We start from the raw sequence: 19,566 nt of genomic DNA, 5'->3' as shown, positions 1-19,566 counted from the left end.
TCCCCTTTTTATTTTGAGGCAGACTGTCACTAAATTGCCCAGGCTGACTTTGGCTTTGAAATCCTCCTGCCTCAGCCTCTCAAGGAGCTGAGATTACAACTCTGTGTCACCCAGGCTGCCTATTTTATGATTTTTTTTTTCTTTGACTGTAATGTCATCTCTTCTGGAACTTTGAGGCCTGGGGTGAAGATAGGTTTCTAGATTTGCTTTTATTTTGTGAGAGAGGCATTTGAGATGGGCTGTGTCCTCAGAGATTTGGAATAAAGGATGAGTTTTCAATAGAAAGAATACAAGCACTGATCCTGTGGTGGGAAGCTGTGCAGGTGTCGTGGAGGAAAAGCTGTTTGTTTGAAGTATAGTATTTATCAAGAAGGCAGAGGAAATTAGGCTAGGAAAGGAACTTTGTGAAATTCCCTAATTGCCATGTCAAAGAGTTTAGAATCTTTTGTAATGATTAAGGACAGGGGATTGACTTTAAGATTTTTGTGATACTAACATGCAAGATGGAAGAGGATGAGGCTCAATATAAATGGGACCATTAAGGATGCCAGAAATAATCCAAGTGAATTAATTTATTAGGTCAACAGATATTTATTGAGTTATACACCAGGGACCATGCATATTGCTTAGAATAAAGTTTGACCTGCTCCTGTTCTCCCAGAGTAGATCAAGCACACATGCAGTTTCTATGGTTTGATGAGTGTGATAAAGGAAGTACCGGATTCTCAGAGGAGTACTTCAAAGAGTTTCTTAAATGAGACTCCGTAGGTCAAGGTTAGCATTGTGGGGGAATTGACTTTTTGGTTGCGACCTAAAGGTTGAATAGAAGGTGTGAAGACAACAGTGTTCTATTTTAGGTCATAGCATGTGCAGAGGCCTAAAGGTGCAAGATAATCCCCTTGGGGAATTGCAAATGAAACAGTCCTTGGCAGATTGGTACAGCACAAGATAAATTCAGTCCCTCAAACATGTTTTGTTTAACCCACAATTTTTTTTTTTCCCTGCCTGTGGTACTTGGATTAAACCCAGGGACACTCTACTACCAAGCCACATCCCTAAATCCTTTTTTAAAAATCTTAATTTTACATGGCAGAGGCTGGTATCAAACTTGGGATTCTCCTGCCTCAACCTCCTCATCACTGGAATTATGCACAACTCCCACAAAATATTTTTAATAACTTTTGTTAGTGGGCAACCTTTATAAAAAAATAAAGTTTGACTTGAAAAAAATCTGGTGGTTGTTGGGGTGATAACGCATACCTTTAATCCCAGCTGAGACAGGAAGATAGCAAGTTTGAGGCAACCTTAGCAACCCTAAATCAAGATTAAAAATAAAAAGGGCTGGGGATGTAGCTCAATGGTAAAGTGCCCTTGGGTTTAATCCCTAGTACTTAAAAATAAAAGAATCTGGCAATTGGGTCCAATACCAGGTGGGAGATTGCTGCCAGAATCCAAGCCAAGCCCAAAAGGTGATGGCCTGAGGATGGAAGTGGACAGACTTGACAGATATATTGGTGTAGTTTAAGCGAAGTCTAATGTAGTGGTTGAGGAAAGAGAAGAATTAAAGGTGATACTCTGGCTTCTGTCTTAAGCAACTGGGTGAATGGTGGTGAGAACAAGACATCTGGGAAAGAGCGATAGAAGAAATAGGGGTGGTGGATGCAGTCAAGATTATACAAGTATTGGGGTTGGGAGAGTGGCTCAGTAATAGAGTACATGTTTAGCAAGTGCAGGGCCCTGGGTTCAATCCCCTCCTCCCAAAATAAGAACTATTAAAAGATTATGGAAGTATAGTGAGAGGGACTGGCATTGGTTTGCGATAGTAAAGCAAAAAAGGGCAGAGTTTAAAGTGATACTTAAGTTTTCAGCCTGAGTGTATGTTGGATTTATTAATAGAAATAGTAAAAGTTCTGGAACGTTGAATTTGAGTGCTTCTACATCGTCAGTCACAAATTGTTGAGTCCAGTTGAATTTAAAGGCCTGTGTGGAGCTCACTGGAAATCTATTGGAATTTTGAATCCAGAGTACAGAATATAGACTAAGATGGAGTTAGAGTTAGGGTCGCATTTGTCAAGGAGAATAAAGGAGTTAGTGTAGGACAAACAACTTGATATTTAGAGCCAATTCTTACTACTTTCCCTGTGGATGTTTTTAATAATCTTTAAGTGATGGGAGGAAGAAAAGAGAGTGTTGGGAAGGAGGAATCAGAATGTTAGGATGACCAGGAAATTATCATGTCAAAGAAGTTTTGGGTGGATGTGATCAGAATTTTTTTTTTTTACTTTTTATTTTTAGTTTTTGGTGGACACAACATCTTTATTTTATTTTTATGTGGTGCTGAGGATCGAACCTAGCGCCCTGCGCCTGCCAGGCGAGCGCACTACTGCTTGAGCCACTTCCCCAGCTGGTGATCAGAATTTTTGGTGTGATGATTTATAAAGGATTGCTCATCCATTTCAGTTGTCCTTAGTCATCCCTTTTTCTTAAGTTTTTGGAACCACTTGGACCATAATTATATATTGTTATATCTAATAGTAAGAAGTACTGGGAGGGCTGGGGATATAGCTCAGTTGGTAGAGTGCCTGCCTTGCATGCTCACTGCCCTGGGTTCAATCCTCAAATCCCCAGCACGACCAAAAAAAAAAAAAAAAAAGAAAAGAAGTACTGGGGCTGGGGATATAGCTCAGTTGGTAGAGTGCTCGCCTCACATGCACAAGGCCCTGGGTTCAATCCTCAGCACCAAAAAAACAAAACAAAACAAAAAAAAGAAGTACGAATTTATAAAGCATTTTATAGTTTACAAAGAGATTTAATGATCTCATCTGATTCTCATAACTTCCCTGTGAGGTAGTTGTTGTCCCTACTTAGTAAATGAGAAATTGTGACTTCTGAGATAGTAACTTGCCTAAGAAACAGAACTTGAGCTGCAGTCCTGGTCTTTGATAATCTTGTTTGCCTAATTAGATTGTAGGTTTCTTAAAGTCTGAGTCTAATCAGTTATTTCTTTTTGTCCAGCACCTAGCTCAGTGCTGGGCAAAAATATAGGTGTTCAACTAGAGTGAAGCCTGGAAACGGTCAAAAAAAGAAAAAAAATTAAAAATCTGAGAAAGTAAATAACAGTTTTTTTGGGGGGTAAATAAAGAATAACTTGCCCTCTCTCCCTTCTGCCCTCTAGCGCCCTCACAAAGCCAATGCTGAGGAGATGACCAAGTACCACAGTGATGACTACATCAAATTCTTGCGCTCCATTCGTCCAGATAACATGTCTGAGTATAGCAAGCAGATGCAGAGATGTAAGTCCATTCTGTTCCTTCCCACTCTCGGGCCCCCAGTCAGATCTCACGTTCCATTAGAGAGGCCTGCCCTACCTTCCTTGCACCTCCCATTCCACTGACGGCTGATTTCCCTTACCCCTCAAGGGTGCCCAAGTACTTCTTTTTTCTCAGGTCTGGTTTTCCTTATTTCCTAATTGTAAATAATAGATGTTGGATTTTTTCCAATTAGGTTTATAACACTCTGTACCAAGAGTACTATAATTGTAATGGGAAAAGCACAGAGCTGGGAAGTGGACAATAGACATGGGCCCAGGTCTAACTCTTTAACTGTCCGAACAAGTCCCTTCCCGTCAGATTTTTCTTTTGTGAAATGAACTGAGCCACGTGATCTCTGATTTCCATAGGCCTATAAATGCTCTGACTTTGTGAGTATTAATTCAGAATTTAGGGACCACTCAGGATAGACTCTAGATGACGTGATCTTGGAGATGAGGTGATTCTACCCTATGCTCTGGGACTTGAAACTCCAGAACAGGTCCCATCTCAGAAACAGGTTTGGACCTATTTGGGAGTTTCTCTTTTTTTTTAGTTATCGGCGGACACAACATCTTTGTTTTGTTTTGTTTGTATGTGGTACTGAGGATTGAACCCAGGCCGCACGCATGCCAGGCGAGCGCGCTACCACTTGAACCACATCCCCAGCCCCTATTTGGGAGTTTCAAGTCCTGTTTGGAGGAATTGTGGGGATTACTTTAGCTGTGGGGGGAGAATTGTTGAATTTGGGACTAAACTGTCACATTTGACGTCTCCCTTGTGTTATTTATTTATTTGCTTTTTAAAAATTATTTATTTTTATTTAGTTTTTGTTGTTGCTTTACAGTATCAAGGATTGAACCCAGGGCTTTGCACATGCTAAGCAAGTGCTCTACCACTGAGCTAAATACCCAAATTTTCCCTTGAGATATTTTAGAAATTATCTTTTTAGCACCTAAGGCCTCACACAATATACTATAACAGTATTGTCCAGAAATTTTGATTAATTTATGACAGTTTGTATTGTGATATCAGGAAATCTGTGGTACTTGTTTATTAATACTGGTCACAAGGTAGCCTGATTGAAAGGCAGAATGTTACTTATTAGTTGTAATAACTGCACAGTGGTAACAATGACAGAACTACAGTGACCTTTCTTGAAGTATTAAATTTCTTTGCTAACCACAACCCCAGAAGCTTTTGCCTCCTATAATTGTAATGGGAAAAGCCCTGAGCTGGGAAGTGGACAATAGATATAGGGCCCAGGTCTGACTCTTAACTGACCAGACAAGTCACTTCCACTCAGATTTTTTAGGTGTTTTGCTTTCATGGTGAGAAAATTCCTTTGCTGGACTCTTTAGGGCAAGGGTCAGCAGAATAGATTCTCATTGGAGAAGCAGATTGGTATTGAAGCAAGAAAATGAACTTTTCATGCTTATTTTGAATGCTTGTTCTCCCACTTAGGTATATGTTTTTAAGTAAGTCTCCTAGTCTCCCTAAAAGTGTTATTTTCCTCTTTAAGAGGAATACAATAGCCAGGTGCAATGGTGCATGCCAGTAATCCCAGTGAGTCAGGGAGCTGAGGCAGGAGGATTACAAGTTCGAGGCCATCCTGGTTAATGCACCAAGACCTATTTCAAAATAAAAAAAAAAAGGGCTGGGGGTATAGCTCAATGATAGAGCACTCCTTGGTTCAACCCCTAGTACTACTCCCTCCCCCTCACAAAAATTAGGTCTGGACTGGGTGCAATGGCATGTGCTTGTAATTCCAGCTACTTGTAAGGTGGAGGCAGGAGGATGATGAGGCCAGCCTGGGCAGCATAAACCCCATCTCAAAAAAATAAAAAAAGGTCTGGGATTTTTCTTTCATTGGAAATAGAGGTGCAAAGGATAAGTGGTGGGAATGTCTGAGGACTTCAGGATACCTTACTGACTTGATTTATAGCATTTTTAGAGGATCAAAATAGGCAAAGACTTGCTGTCACTCAGCGCAGTGCTTTATAATCAAGACAGTAATAGAAATATAAGAACTATGTTTAAAAACATTCATTAATACCTAATCTATTAATATTAATATTTATTTATTTCTAATTTCCTCCTCCATCTCTCACAGTATTGACACTTTTGGTAAGACCAAATAAGACTGGTTTCTTTACTCTTGGCTAGAATGTTATAAACTATAGATTTTGAAAACTGAGATTTTGAAAGCCTTGATCACGAGTTCTGACCTAATATTTAATTAGTAAAAATGAAAACATGAGTCAATGCAAGTTTTGGAGCAGATAATTAGAACATAGGGCTCATAGTGAAAACATGATAGAAGGAATTTGTGGAGATAAAATATTGTATGACATTCTTGTTCATTCTATGGACATAAACTGAGACCCAGGGAGTTGAAATGATTTGTCTAAGAGTTACATAGCAAAGTGTTAGTAGACAAGAGAATGGAACATTGCACATTCTGGAGTATGGTCAGCCCTCCATATCCCTGAGTTCTGCATCAGTGGATTCGGCCAACTGTAGATTAAAAAAAAAAAAAAAATTGTATTAAACATGCACAAACTTTGTTCTTGTCATTTCCTAAACAGCATATTATAAAATTGACATTGTATTAAGTATTATAAATAATCTAAAGATTATTTAAAGTATTTGGGAGGAGCTGGGTGTGGTGGCTCACGCCTGTAATCCCAGGGGCTCTAGAGGCTGAAACAGGAGGGTTGCAGGTTCAAAGTTAGCCTCAGCAATGTGAGGTGTAAGCAACTCAGTGAGACCCTGTGTCTAAATAAAATACAAAATAGGGCTGGGGATGTGGCTGAGTGGTTGAGAGCCCTTGAGTTTAATCCCCAGCATGTCCCCCCCAAAATTAAATAAAATAAAGTATATGGGAGGAGCTGGATATAGTGCATACCTGTAGCCCCATCTACTTGGAAGGCAAGGCAAACGGTTGCTTGAGTCCAGGAGTTCGAGTTCAGCTTTGGCAATTTTAGCAAGACACTGTTTCAAAAAAAAGAAAAAAAGTATATGGGAGGACCTGCATAGATTATTCGTGATGCCTTTTTATATGATTTTATATGATGCCTTTTTATATGAGACTTGACTATCCAACAGATTTTGGTATTTGAGGAGGATCCTGAAACCAGTCCCCCTAGAGATGGAAGGGTGACTGGTTGTACTTCTAAATGTTATGCATATAAAATATTTTGGACATACAAAACACATAAAAATTCATGAATAGAGCAGGATTCAGACTAGAATATAGCTGTTAAGTGCTGTATTATTCCCCCTGCTCAAAATAAAGTTGTGGTTTCTTCTTACCTATACCTTTCTGTTACACCCAAATAGCAGCTAGGGCACTTGGTCACATACATGTTGGGTAGAAAAAAATAATAATGAACATCCAGGTACTCAGTGGTCAGCTTAAGAAAATATGATTGATGGATTGAAGTCTCCTGGGTCCACATACCCTTTCTCTTCCACTGGCCCCATTCCATGACCACCATCATCAAGGTATAAACTCTATTTGAAAGTCAATGTTTAATCCTATGCATCTCTTAAAAAGCATATGCCTTCATTAACTATCTTTCTTTGGTATAAAGCTAACTTAAGAATGAGAAAAGTGTTTATAGTGGATAGAGGGAAATCCTACAGAAATAGCTCAAGTGACAGTCTGCTCTCCCACTTCCCTCCTTTCCACCTTTAACCCAATGAGCTAAGAATAAATGGGCTGGCTGTTTGAGCCATGTTTTAGATTCGAGCCCTGAAGGGAAATATATATATATTTTTTCATATGTAAAACATCTCATGTTCTATGAGGACTTCACATCCCAAATGAGAATATAAACAAAACTTTGGAAACCCAAGTAGGCAGAACCCACTGCAAAGGGGAAAAACAGGTGCCAGTGGATAAATAGCCTGCTCGCATGGACCAAAGTTCTTATTGACAAAACAGCCTTTCAGTATTTACCCAGGAAGCGAGGAAGAGCTACCCACTGCTGGCTTCCTTATGTAGCCGCTGTTTCTCAGAGCACCCGAACTTGGGCACCCTCCAAGTTAGGGCAGTGCCAGCGTTGGTAACTCTTGTGGTTATTGGAAATGCTGAGGTTTGGCTGTGTCATAATCCAAGCTGGCCCTTCCTAACCTCCTCATCCCAGGACCCCTCCTTGCTCTACTTTGGGAACCAATGTTGACCACAGCAGGTGCAGTAAAAAGGCTGGGTCAAGAGAATAAGGATCTATCCCACTCCTCCTTTAACTTCCTATATATCATTGATGTCTCAGCAGTTTCCTTTCATGTGAGAGACTTGGAGCCCCAGGGTTTCTCTCTAGCTTTAGGAGTCTACAACCTCCAGGTGTGCTTTCCTTCCTGTCTTTTTCACTTTATTTGCATCAGTGTTTGCATGTGTTTCCACATTATGTACAAGGTTGTACTTTTACCTCTGTAGGCCTGAAATAATTTTACTCACTTGTGGGTGTAGTGAAAAAAGAGCACTGGACTGTGGGAGACAAGACACCTGGATGCTGATTCTGGTTCTGCCACTACCTGGTTTTATAACCTTGGGCAAGTCGCTCAACTTCTCTTTGTTTGTTCCTCTGCACAGTGGGGTCGATATCTGTCTTGTTTGGCTCATAGGGTTGTCTTCACAGACTTTTAGAACAGACAAACCAAAGCTTGAGGCTTGAACACTGCCTCTACCATTTGTTAGCAGTTCATCTCTCTGAGCTTGTTTCTCCCAGAAGATTGTGTGAGGATAAATGTATCAGGCATTTAAAGCACTTAACAGTGTCTGGCACATTGTAGGCCCTTAGTGAATGATAGGTAGGCAGGTCTGTGTTCTTCACTTCCTTGTTGGTCAGCTGGAGTGAAGTATAGGAACAAACTCAAGACTGGAAGAAGCTAAATTTTTCTTCTTCAAGGAATGAACTTGTGTTTTCCAAGTTGCTAGATTCTTTTCCATGTAAGATTTCTCATGCTGAGCATGTGACATAGTCCCAGCTCTTGGGAAGGCTGAGACCGAATGATTACTTGAGCCCAGCTTTTGGAGGCCAGCCTGGGCAAGATAGTGAGACACCACCCCCCCCATCTCAAAATAAAATTTAAAAAAGCAAAGAAAAAGATTTCTGTTAATTATCTCAACAGTTGTGTGAGGTGGTTATCATTATTGTTTATTATAGGAAATGGGCTAAAGTACAAAGAATTGAAACAACTTAGTAAGTGATAGAACCTGGACTAGAACACAGACCTTTTGATTTTATAAATATCTAAACAAAACCTGAAGGAAATTATGGAAACTAACCTTTTGCTTATTTCTTTCAAGTCAATGTTGGTGAGGACTGTCCAGTATTCGATGGCCTGTTTGAGTTCTGTCAGTTGTCTACTGGTGGCTCTGTCGGTAAGGAATATACATCCCCTCCCCAAAGGTTGTGCTGGGCTCTTCTAGGCCATAATCCCAGTAGGGCTGGGCATGGTGGTGTATGTCTATAAGCCCAGCAACTCAGGAGGCTGAGGCAGGAGGATCAAAGCCAGCTTTAGCAATTTAGTGAGGCCCTAAGACACTTAGTGAGACCCTGTCTCAAAAAATTAAAAAGGCTGGAGATGTGGCTCTATGGTTAAGCGCCCTGGGTTCAATCCCCAGTACCAAAAACATCCTGGTATGGCTAATCTGTAGCCATGGAGAATGGTCCTGTGGGTTTTTGTTTTAGCTCTAAATTTTCCTTTTGGTTTGATCCTAACCTACATTTATTTTCCAACATGATACTAAAAGGTGTTCTTCCCTGCCCTCTCCTACCAAGAGATCTTATATACAGAAATTTCGGGCTGGGATTGTGGCTCAGTAGTAGAGCGCTTGCCTAGCATGTGTGAGGCACTGGGTTCGATCCTCAGCACCACATAAAAATAAATAAATAAAATAAATGTCTATCAACAACTAAAAGAATTAAAAAAAAAAGAAAAGAAATTCCCTGCAGACCTCAAGGGGTTGTTCAAACACTATATGTGAAAGCACTTGTGAATTGCAAAGTGCTATAAAAATGGAAGTGTCGTCATCGGTATCTTATGGAAGAATATGGTAATTACCTTCAGAGGTCATAAATATTCCCCATGTGTCTCCCACTTCTACTTGGGTTACCTGTAGGATTACTCTAAATCCTTTCTTAGCAAACAATCATGTGTTGCTTAATGATGGGCACACATTCTGAGAAGTGTGTTGTTAAGGCAGTTTTGTTGTATGAACATTATAGAGTGTGTTTAGACAAACCTAAATGATATAGCCTACTACATACCTAAGCTATATAGGATGCGTACGGTGTAGCCTATTGTTCCTAGGTCATGATGTACAAAACAGTGTGAGATTAGATCAAGCACCAGAGGAAATGACGTAATCAAGAAATGCAGTAAACATGAGGCTGCTGCTAACACAGCATACCATTTTACAGCGAACTTTTTTTTATTATAAGTAGAAGTACTTTCTAAAATAACTAGAATGTAAATACATAAACCAGTAACATGATCACTTATTATCAAGTATTACGTATTGTACATGATTGTATGTGCTATACTTTTATATGCCTGGCAGTGCTATGGGTTTGTTTATACCAGTATCACCACAGACATGTGAGTAATGAGCTGTACTACAATGTTAGGAAGGCTACAGCTTGCTGGGCATGACAGTGTATGCCTGTAATCTCAGCTACTCAGGAGGCTAAGACAGAAGGTTTACAAGTTTGAGGCCAGCCACAGCAACTTAGTGAGACCCTGTGTCAAAATAAAAAAGGGCTGGGGGTGTAGCTCAGTAGTAGAGTGCTTGCCTAGTATCTGTGAGCCCCTGGGTTTGATTCCCACTATTGGGGGGGGAAAAAAAAACACAGGTCTATAACTTCACTTAGGTAGTAGTGTTTCAGCTCATTCCTAATCTTTTGGAACTACTGTTGTCTGTGTGGTCTGTTGTTGAGCCAAATGTTATGTAGTACATGACTTTATTTTTCTATGATCATTTTCTATGATCCTTCCCTTAACATAACCTCAGAAAACAAAGATATGCACAGAAAAAAAAAATGACCCATATTCACACTGTTTCTGTAGTATTCTACAGTGGCTGCATGATTATGTACTACTTTATTTGATATATTCTGTCATTTCTTGTTAGATTATTTGGATTGTTCTATGCTTTTATTGTTGTTCAAAAGTCAACACTGCCACAGATACTCATGGGTGTGTGTTTCTCACTTCATTTTGGATCTATTTCTACTTTGGACTAGCACTATTTTTACTATTTTTTCCAAAATTTTTACTATGAACTACAGTAAGAAGTACCTTTACACATGCAGTCCAGGATAGTTATGAGTGTGTGTGTGCATTTGCACACACATTCATTCACTCTAATGCCAAAGTTTTCACAGAAGAGCAGTTACTGTTACCCTTACTGTTATATTTTTATTCTAGTCTATCTCTAAGAATATTTAGAGCTGGGTGCAATGGCACATGCCTATAATCCCAGAGATTATAGGATCACAGGTTACAGGCTACCCTCAACAATTTAGCAAAGCCCTAAGGAACTTGAGACCCTGTCTCAGAAAACAAAAGGGATTGGGGATGTGGCTCAGTGATAAAGCACCTCTGGGTTCAATCCCCAGTACCAAAAATGTATATACACACACTAGTCATGACCCTCTAAATCAGTTCTAAGGCCTACTAATGATTTACCATCCTTGGTTTGGAAGATAGTTTATAAAGTGTAGCCAGTGTCACTGGAAATTGTGGTGTAATCCTATAATACCAGTGACTCAGGAGCTGAGGCAGGAGGATCAAAAGTTTGGGGTTGGACTTGGCAACTTAAATTCTCTTTTCTTTTTCTTTTTTTTTTGTACCAGGCATTGAACTCAGAGGCTCTTAACCACTGAGCCATATCACCAACCTTTTTTTGTATTTTATTTAGAGAAAGGGTCTTGCTGAGTTGCTTAGGGTCTTACTAAATTGCTGAGGCCAACTTTGAACTCATGATTCTCCTCCCTCAACCCCCCAAGCTGCTGGGATTATAGGCGTGCACCATTGCACCTGGCTCTGTTTCAAAAAAAAAAAAAAATTAAAGTCTGGAGGGGGGTGTGGTTCAGGGGTAAAGTGCCTCTGGGTTCAATTCCAGTACCAAAGGGAAAAAAAAAAAAGAGTAGCCAGGGAAAAAAAAAAAAAGAGTAGCCAGTGTCCTGTTTATTCCCTGTTGAAATTATGGTAGGAGAGAGGGAGCTACCTTGTGAGTTGTACAATACAGCTATTGAATAGGCAAGTCCTATCTCTCACTCGGGTTCTTTGGGCTTCTTGGGGGAAGGGGAGTGCAGCTTAGTAACAAGCTTATGTTCTCTCTTCTTACACCCAGCAAGTGCTGTGAAACTTAATAAGCAGCAGACAGACATCGCTGTGAATTGGGCTGGGGGCCTGCACCATGCAAAGAAGTCCGAGGCATCAGGCTTCTGTTACGTCAATGATATCGTCTTGGCCATCCTGGAACTGCTAAAGTATGCCTGCCTGGCCTTGTCTCTTGGAGGAGCACCTTAGGCCAGGTTCCCACTTCCCTCTCCCCTTGGGCTTGCCTCCCTAGTTTGCTTTTCCTATGGTATGCTGGCTAGGATGTGTTCAGTGTCTCTGGCCATCCTCTCCTTGACGGGGTCTTGATTTGATCTGAGCCCACGGCAAGATCAGGGGCAGGCACTGCTCAGATCCTGCCTCCAGAGTTTCCCTGTGTGGCTGGAGTTGACCCTGGCTGTAGAGTAGGAAGATCGGACTTGGTCGGATTGGTCAGGCCTCTGGAGACACCCGGCCGCTCTTCCACCTTCCTTCAGCCAGTTTCCACGTCTCTGGTGCTTAGAGATACCTGAGGGAGGCAGCCAGGCCGGTAAGCTGGGACCTGGCGCCCTTGGCGCGTCCCATCCCCAAAGAGCCCGCAGACCCCTGACCCACTTCTGATCCTAGGTATCACCAGAGGGTGCTGTATATTGACATTGATATTCACCACGGCGATGGCGTGGAAGAGGCCTTCTATACCACAGACCGGGTCATGACTGTGTCCTTTCATAAATATGGAGAGTACTTCCCAGGAACTGGGGATCTACGGGTGAGAACTCCCTTTAGGGGCCAACCAGCTCACCCTCAGCTACCAGCTCTAACTCTCCTTTTCTGTGCCACTAAAAACCATTCCCCCCTCTTCTGCCATTTAGAACATTGCACTCCAGTCTGGGCTGCCTGCCACAGTCACTTTTCCTCCCTTTCTGAAGGAAGGGAATGATGAGACAAGGGGTCAGAGGAGGATCGGGGTCTCCTGGCTCACTGTACTTTCCTCGTGGTCACTGGGTTGTATCACACTATTCTATTGTGCCATAGGCTTGAGTTTGAGGCTAGGAATTAGGACTTTTATGGATCATCTCAAGGGTTCTTAACATTTTAACATCACCTTCCTCCTTTGATCATCTGGCTAAAAGCGAATGACTCGACCCAGAAAAGTATGTGCAACTTTGCATCTGACGTGGAATGGTTAATAGACATGTCCCTGCTGAAGCTCCTCCATAGAACTGTTCTATTTGCTTCTGTTCACCTACACTGAGATCGGCCACTTTCTGTGCTAGTAGTCCTTGGGTAAAAAAGTGGCTCTAATTCAGTTTGCTATGGCAAGCATTAGGATAAGTGAGCATTTACTATTCTTAAATTAATTGAAAGATCTTTTCTCTACTCTTTGCCCTTGCATACCTTCCTAGAGATCTAGGAGAGAACAAGGGTAGAGGAGTGTGCAGTGAAACTGGAAAAGAAAGGGTTATTTGGGGTGGGTGTTATTTCTATGATCCAACTGCTGGCCAGTCTAACCCAATCTGAAGGCAGAACTCTTTGCTGTGGGGTAGGATATTCAATCTCTGGCCCCATAATTAGCTCCCAGTCTTGGTGCAGGCTCAGTGGTATGTCCAGAGATGAGAGCTGGGCTTGCCAGTGAAGGAAAGGACACTACCCAAGGTACTCTGCTCTGTCTTGGCCACCTAATGGCCCAGCTTGACTCTCTTAGAACTGTCACCTTTTTCCTTAGCCTTTCAGCCCCATCCTGAACTTCTTAGCTTCATCTTTCAGTTTTCCTTTAATGTCCCTCTTGATTAGGATATTGGGGCTGGCAAAGGCAAGTATTATGCTGTTAACTACCCACTCCGAGATGGGATTGATGACGAGTCCTATGAGGCCATTTTCAAGCCGGTAAGTGACTTAATCCTCCCCTTTGGGTACAGGTGGGATTGGTCTAGGGGAAGGGTAGCAAAGCACCCCACCATATCTTAGGCTTCCCTTCCCACAGCTAATTGGGAAGTGAGAGGTGTTTCAACCCATTGTAGTGTGATCAGTTAGGGCAACAGAAATCATCCAAATATTTGTTGATGCCTTCTGTGGGTCAGGCCCTCTGCTGTGATCTTTGCCCTCACAGTCTGTGGTTAGGGAGGCAGGCACTCACCCAGTAGCATGTGGTCAGTGCTGTTTTATATCTCCATTTCTGTGGAATCAGCTCCTGGGAAATTATTATTTTTTTGGTGGTGCTGTGCTTCCTGGATTTTTTGTTTCTTGTTGCTTTACATTGATGTCTGCATATTTGAAGAAGAGACTTACTCCAGTCCTTGCAGACTGGCTTTGTCTGGGAAAGCCCATTCAGGATTCTGGGGCCAGGCTTGCAGCAGGAGTCCTCAGGCAGGCTGGCCTAGTGCCTGTGTTTCTGAGGGATGAACAGAGGAGTGAGATAAACTGCTGCCTGGGCTGGGAAGAAGGTAGTCCAGGATGAGTTCCATGGAGGTGGTTACATTTGAGCTGAACTTTGAAAAACAAGGAGGTGCCCATGTAAAGAAGGAGGTGGGGGCTGAAGAAATGGCATTTGGTAGAAGGAACAGCACCTGCCCAAGTACAGAAGTACCAGTATAGAGCAGCTTGTAGACAGATGTGTAGGCAGAGGGTTGGAAATGGATGTTGGAGTCTGCATTTCAAAGGCAGCGTTGAGTGCCATGCATATGAAGTCCAGTTTTTATTTACAAGGAACAGGAAACTGTTGAGTGTGGCCTAAGGAGTAATCTACTATGTGCCTAACTAGTAGTAAGGGTGACAGAAGTTTCTGAGTTATGGTTTCAGTCCTGTGTAACATTAGACTCTAGTGAGAACAAGATAGACAAAAGTAAAGTGCCTCCTTGCCATATGAGGCTCAAAGACTGTAGGACCAAATGAGGAAAGTGGATGTAGTTAATGGTTAGGAAGCTTCCTAAAGGAAGTGGCACTAGAGCTTGGGCAATGACATAAAGATTAGGGAGGTGACAGCGAGGCCATTCGAGGTTCAGTTATTAGAGCTAGAAGTGTCTTAGAGATCCTTTCAAATAGAAAACTCCCACTTCTCTACCCCACAGCATGAGGGACAGTAGAAAGATATGAGTGAGTGATAAGAAACAAAGTGCTTTACCCACACTTTCTACCCCTGAACCTCATATAGCTTTTCTTGAGGTTGATGGTGACCAGGATGTGTCCTTTTAGGTCATGTCCAAAGTAATGGAGATGTTCCAGCCTAGTGCGGTGGTCTTACAATGTGGCTCAGATTCCCTATCTGGGGATCGGTTAGGTTGCTTCAATCTGACCATCAAAGGTGAGAGCAGGTAGTACAAACATGGGTGGGCAGGGTCCTGCTGAGTGCTCCCGTAACCCAGAACCCCTTTTTCCTCCAAAGGGCATGCCAAGTGTGTGGAATTTGTCAAGAGCTTCAACCTGCCTATGCTGATGCTGGGAGGAGGTGGTTACACCATTCGTAATGTGGCCCGGTGCTGGACATACGAAACAGCTGTGGCTCTGGACACAGAGATCCCCAATGGTACTAGTTCCAGGGCCAGGTTGTACCGGGCAGGAGCTGGTGCTCATGTGCCCTCAGGGTCACAAGCTTATACCCATTGGTCACAGGACCTCTCCTCTGACACTTCTTGTGACAAGACCATAGCCATGGGTTTTTTCTCACTAGTCCTTTTTGATGGTCACCCTCCTGCTTTGGGTGTGGGCAGAAATTATCAGTAATTATTTACAGCTTTGGAATACCCTACTCAATAGGGTAACTGGGTTTATGAGCTAAAGGAATGCTCATAATGAGTGTCCTAAACCACTGGTTTGGGCCTTCCTCTCCTAGTGACACATATGCCACAGCATGTACATTGGAGAATGGTGTTACAGAGATTAAAATCCTGGAGGCACCCAAGTTTCACCCTACCTCAGAGGCATCTTCTCTCTTTTATTGATGGGTGAACAGACCCAGAGAAACCGAGATGATTTTCTCAGGGTCCTGTGGCAGCTAGGTCTCTGACTGTCTTCTCCCTGCCCCAACCAGAGCTTCCATACAATGACTACTTCGAGTACTTTGGACCAGATTTCAAGCTTCACATCAGTCCTTCCAACATGACTAACCAGAACACGAATGAGTACCTGGAGAAGATAAAGTGAGTATATCCCCGGCTGCCTTTTGATTGAGGATTCCAGGCTCTGGTTTGTCTCTAACCAAAGCCCAGCCACCCTTTCTCCCATTGGTCATAGACAGCGGCTCTTTGAGAACCTGAGAATGCTGCCCCATGCACCTGGGGTCCAAATGCAGGCCATTCCTGAGGATGCCATCCCAGAGGAGAGTGGTGATGAGGACGAAGAAGACCCTGACAAGCGAATCTCAAGTAAGACCCAGACCCAGGGCCCTGTACCTTTCCATTCAGTAGGAAGCTGACTTCCCTCCACTCATTTTCCCCAGGCTACAGCCTGTGGAGACACCTGTTTCAAGTTTAAGTGCCTTTAGGTACAGGTTAGGGAGTCCGAGTCCCCTCTTTTCCTTCTCTTGGTCCCTTTCCCTAGTCTCTTGGAGGACACACAGGAGAGTATTGGGCATAGATCCTGAGATAAACCGCCCCTGGCTCCCTTACCCATTCTTTCCATCCACTGTCTCCCAAGTCTGTTCCTCTGACAAACGAATTGCCTGTGAGGAAGAATTCTCTGACTCGGATGAGGAAGGAGAGGGTGGCCGCAAAAACTCTTCCAACTTCAAAAAAGCCAAGAGAGTCAAAACAGAGGATGAAAAAGAGAAAGACCCAGAGGAGAAGAAAGGTGGGTTTGGGTTGGGCCAGTCTTGGGTCTTAAGCCCTGGAGGAGGATCAGTCTATGTAGGGCACCAGGAGGAGGGAGATGACTAAGGCCCTGCCAGCTCCTAGGGGCCACTCAGCTCCTTGGTCTTTTAGTGGCTCCCGGAAGTGGCAGAACCCTGAAACAATGAAATACTCCGTCATCTCTACTGCCTGACTGAGCCTGGCTTTCACATACCACCCAAGCCCTTTTCTCAGCACTTCACCCCATTTTCCCAGGGGGCTGCCTCCGCCTACTGGGTTCTGACTCTAGCAGGCTGGGAAACCGGTCCAACCTGTTTGTTTTTAACAGAGCTCACTGGGAGGACCTGGGATAGGCTTTTCTATGTCCAATGAGCTGTACTATTGGGAAAGGGGTTTTAGGTAAGTGAAGACCCCCTGGGTCTTTCCAGAGGGGCTACCCTTGACCATCTCTGCACTCTTACATTCTAGAAGTCACAGAAGAGGAGAAAACCAAGGAGGAGAAGCCAGAAGCCAAAGGGTGAGAAGAAGCTGTCAGCCATCTCCCTGGCATTGGAGCATCAGCCCCTTTGTCCCACCATTCTGAGGGAAGGCACAGGGACAGCTGATCTCACTTACAAAGGCCTCTTTCAGGGACCAGTCTATCTCTGCAGTTCTAGGCAGAGCTAGGAAGTCCCAGCCCCCAGCAGTCACCTGGGCAGCCAGGGTCCTGTGGAAGTGCATTGTATCCACACTTTTGTCTCAGGGTGGTTTATCTCATGCCAGTCTCTGCTTTCTCCACAGGGTCAAAGAGGAGGTCAAGTTGGCCTGAGCAGACTTCTCCAGCTTTGGCTTCTGGCCAAGTTCCCCACCTTTTTCCTCCAATCCCTCAGATTTTTATATTTTCTATTTCTCTGTGTATTTATATAAAATATATTAAATATAAATGTCCCCAGGGACTAGATAGGAACCAGGGCCCTGATCCCAAGGCAGCTGTGTTGAGGAAACTTCCAGCAGTTGCCTTGTTCCCCATCCCTCTTTAAGTCTTTTGAACCATCTACAGTGCAGATCCGGGTGGAAAGGATGTAACCATAAGAAAAATCCGAAAATGACAAGGGTCTGTTTAGTAGCTTTGGAAAGGTGCCCTTACCAAGTGTTCTAGAAGGGATGGGTGGGTCTTCAGGGACCCCCCTATACTTTTCAAACTCCTAACATCAGCCATTGGTTGTTTTCTTACCTTCCCACTGGCCTCAAGAGAGCCAAGAAACTCACACTGCCCTGTCTTCCCCCCAGTTCCACAGGTGAAGGTTGGTAGTCTAGCTTCCTTTCTAAGATACTATTTTCATTTTTTGTGAGACTTTGTAATAAAATGGTACATTTCTATACCCTCCTGAGCTTTTGTTTCCTGACAGTGTCCCTGGGTTGATTTCAGTTCTTCCTATTCATTGGTGTGCCTTCTGGATACCTGGTCCACAAAAAAACCCGAACTTACCTGTCTTTTCAAAATGCTTTCCTTAAGTTATCAACCAATTTCCTCACCTTACCCCCAGAAGACCACTCATTAAAGCACCACTAAAGGGATGACATTTATTCCTTTTCCAAATGTTACAGTAAAACCAGGTGGAAGAGAATGGTTTTAGCAATTAGAAAAAAAAAAAAAAAAGTACAAATCTGGGGTTTGGCCATTAAAAGTTATTTACAACAATGGGAGAAAAAAAGACAACAAGAAGTTGTTTCACATTACAGACCTCCCTCCCACCCCAAAGCCTAATACTTGCTTACCAAGTCAAAAAAGAGACACAGTTGATTCACAAGCTGGAGGTTTGAACTTGAGTAAGACATTTAGAAAAACCTAGACAGGGGCGGTGTCCTCCCCAGCCCAGGTGCCACTAGGCACAGCACAAAAGACTAAAAACTCAACAGGGGGAAGGCTGGACACTCAGGGTTTGGGAGTACAAGCACCCCACTTCTGGCTCAGGGATTGGGGAGTGGGATAAACAAAACCTACTTGGAAAAGAACTGGGAGAGAAAACCAGCAATTGCCTTCTGCAGGGCTGGGGACAGGGAAGGAGGTAGGGTCAGGGACAGGAGCATTTCACATCACTAACCTAACTTGGGAAATTGTAAGGGACCATCTTCAACTGGCCTTAAGAGAAAAACCAGATGGCTGATGGGAGAATCCACAGGAGGGAGAGGAGAAAAGGGAACGTGGCTGGGAGGGGGCAACAAGCCCCTTCCTTTCTGGGCACAGGAAGGCAGCCAGGGCACCAGGTCCAGGCAGTGACCTCACAAGGACAGCACAGTTTTTGCAGCTTAGAGATCACCCACCTGTCCCCACCCAGCTACTCATTCTGCTCAATGCTGGCTGATGCAGGGCCACTTTCTGACCCCAAGGGAGTGGATGGCTCTGCAGCCTGGGGCCCTGCCTCTTCTTCTGTGTCTCCTCCCTTGGAGGCAGCACTGGCCTCTGCCCCTTTGGCCTGGGGCTCCTGGCTCTCGGGGGTGGCAGCAGCCTTCCCTTCCTGGGCAGTGCCCTCCTCGCTGCAGGCACCGATCTCCCCCTGCTCCTGCTCTTCCTCTGTGGGTGAGGAGGCAGAAGAATCCCCCCCACCCTCCTTCCGATTTCTCTTGAAGGACAGGCCACTCAATTTAAAAGGCTTCTTGAAAGAGAATTTCTTCTTCTTCTTAGGGGTCTCCTTGGGAGCGGTCTCCCCCTTGGCCTCAGCGCCCTGGCCAGGGGGTGCTGGCTCGATGGCATCACCAGTGGCCCCCGCGGCCTCATCTGTTCCGTTCACGGGGGGCGACTCCCCTTCACCCTTGGGGGATAAGTCTCCATTGCTTTTCACGTGGCCATTCTCCTGCAGGACAGAGGAGACAGCAGTGAGGGCCGGCGTTATTTTCCCCCTCCCCCAACCCGCTTCTGGACCTTTCCAGGTAACGGGGTCCACCACTCGGATCCACTGCGACCCATGTCTGGCTTCAGCCTCACCCCACACCCGGAATCCCGTCAAACGTCGCCTTCGTCTCTCAGGCGCGCTGGGACAGCCGCGGAGGCCACCACCGGCAGGAGGCGCTGGGCACCGGGGCCCCCCCCCCCCTCCCCCGGGGCGCGCTCTCCATTCCGCACGGAACCGCTGCGGGCCACGGATCCCGGGCCAAGGGGTGAG

General features: G+C 44.1%; 2 protein-coding genes across 2 annotated transcripts in view; one reads left to right on the top strand and one right to left on the bottom strand.

Annotated features, from left to right (window-relative positions):
- Hdac1 (histone deacetylase 1) overlaps positions 1-17,784 on the top strand; it is a 28,857-nt gene extending 11,073 nt beyond the window's left edge. Inside the window, exons 3-14 of the mRNA XM_015485327.2 lie at positions 3,176-3,293; positions 8,623-8,697; positions 11,674-11,812; positions 12,267-12,408; positions 13,434-13,526; positions 14,832-14,940; positions 15,022-15,162; positions 15,667-15,775; positions 15,870-16,000; positions 16,272-16,424; positions 16,892-16,940; positions 17,204-17,784. Coding sequence (XP_015340813.1) covers positions 3,176-3,293; positions 8,623-8,697; positions 11,674-11,812; positions 12,267-12,408; positions 13,434-13,526; positions 14,832-14,940; positions 15,022-15,162; positions 15,667-15,775; positions 15,870-16,000; positions 16,272-16,424; positions 16,892-16,940; positions 17,204-17,231 — 1,287 coding nt within the window. The 3' untranslated portion in view covers positions 17,232-17,784. The remainder of the gene's footprint in view (positions 1-3,175; positions 3,294-8,622; positions 8,698-11,673; positions 11,813-12,266; positions 12,409-13,433; positions 13,527-14,831; positions 14,941-15,021; positions 15,163-15,666; positions 15,776-15,869; positions 16,001-16,271; positions 16,425-16,891; positions 16,941-17,203) is intronic.
- A 928-nt stretch (positions 17,785-18,712) lies between these two features.
- The window catches only part of Marcksl1 (MARCKS like 1), a 1,871-nt gene continuing 1,017 nt past the window's right edge, over positions 18,713-19,566 (bottom strand). The window contains exon 2 of the mRNA XM_048782700.1: positions 18,713-19,359. Within this exon, the coding sequence (XP_048638657.1) occupies positions 18,742-19,359 (618 nt within the window). The 3' untranslated portion in view covers positions 18,713-18,741. The remainder of the gene's footprint in view (positions 19,360-19,566) is intronic.

This window comes from Marmota marmota, unplaced genomic scaffold (assembly GCF_001458135.2).
Source record: "Marmota marmota marmota unplaced genomic scaffold, marMar, whole genome shotgun sequence".
NCBI lineage: Eukaryota > Metazoa > Chordata > Mammalia > Rodentia > Sciuridae > Marmota > Marmota marmota.
Note: the sequence above shows the minus strand (reverse complement) of the source record. Positions and strands in the feature narration are given on the sequence as shown.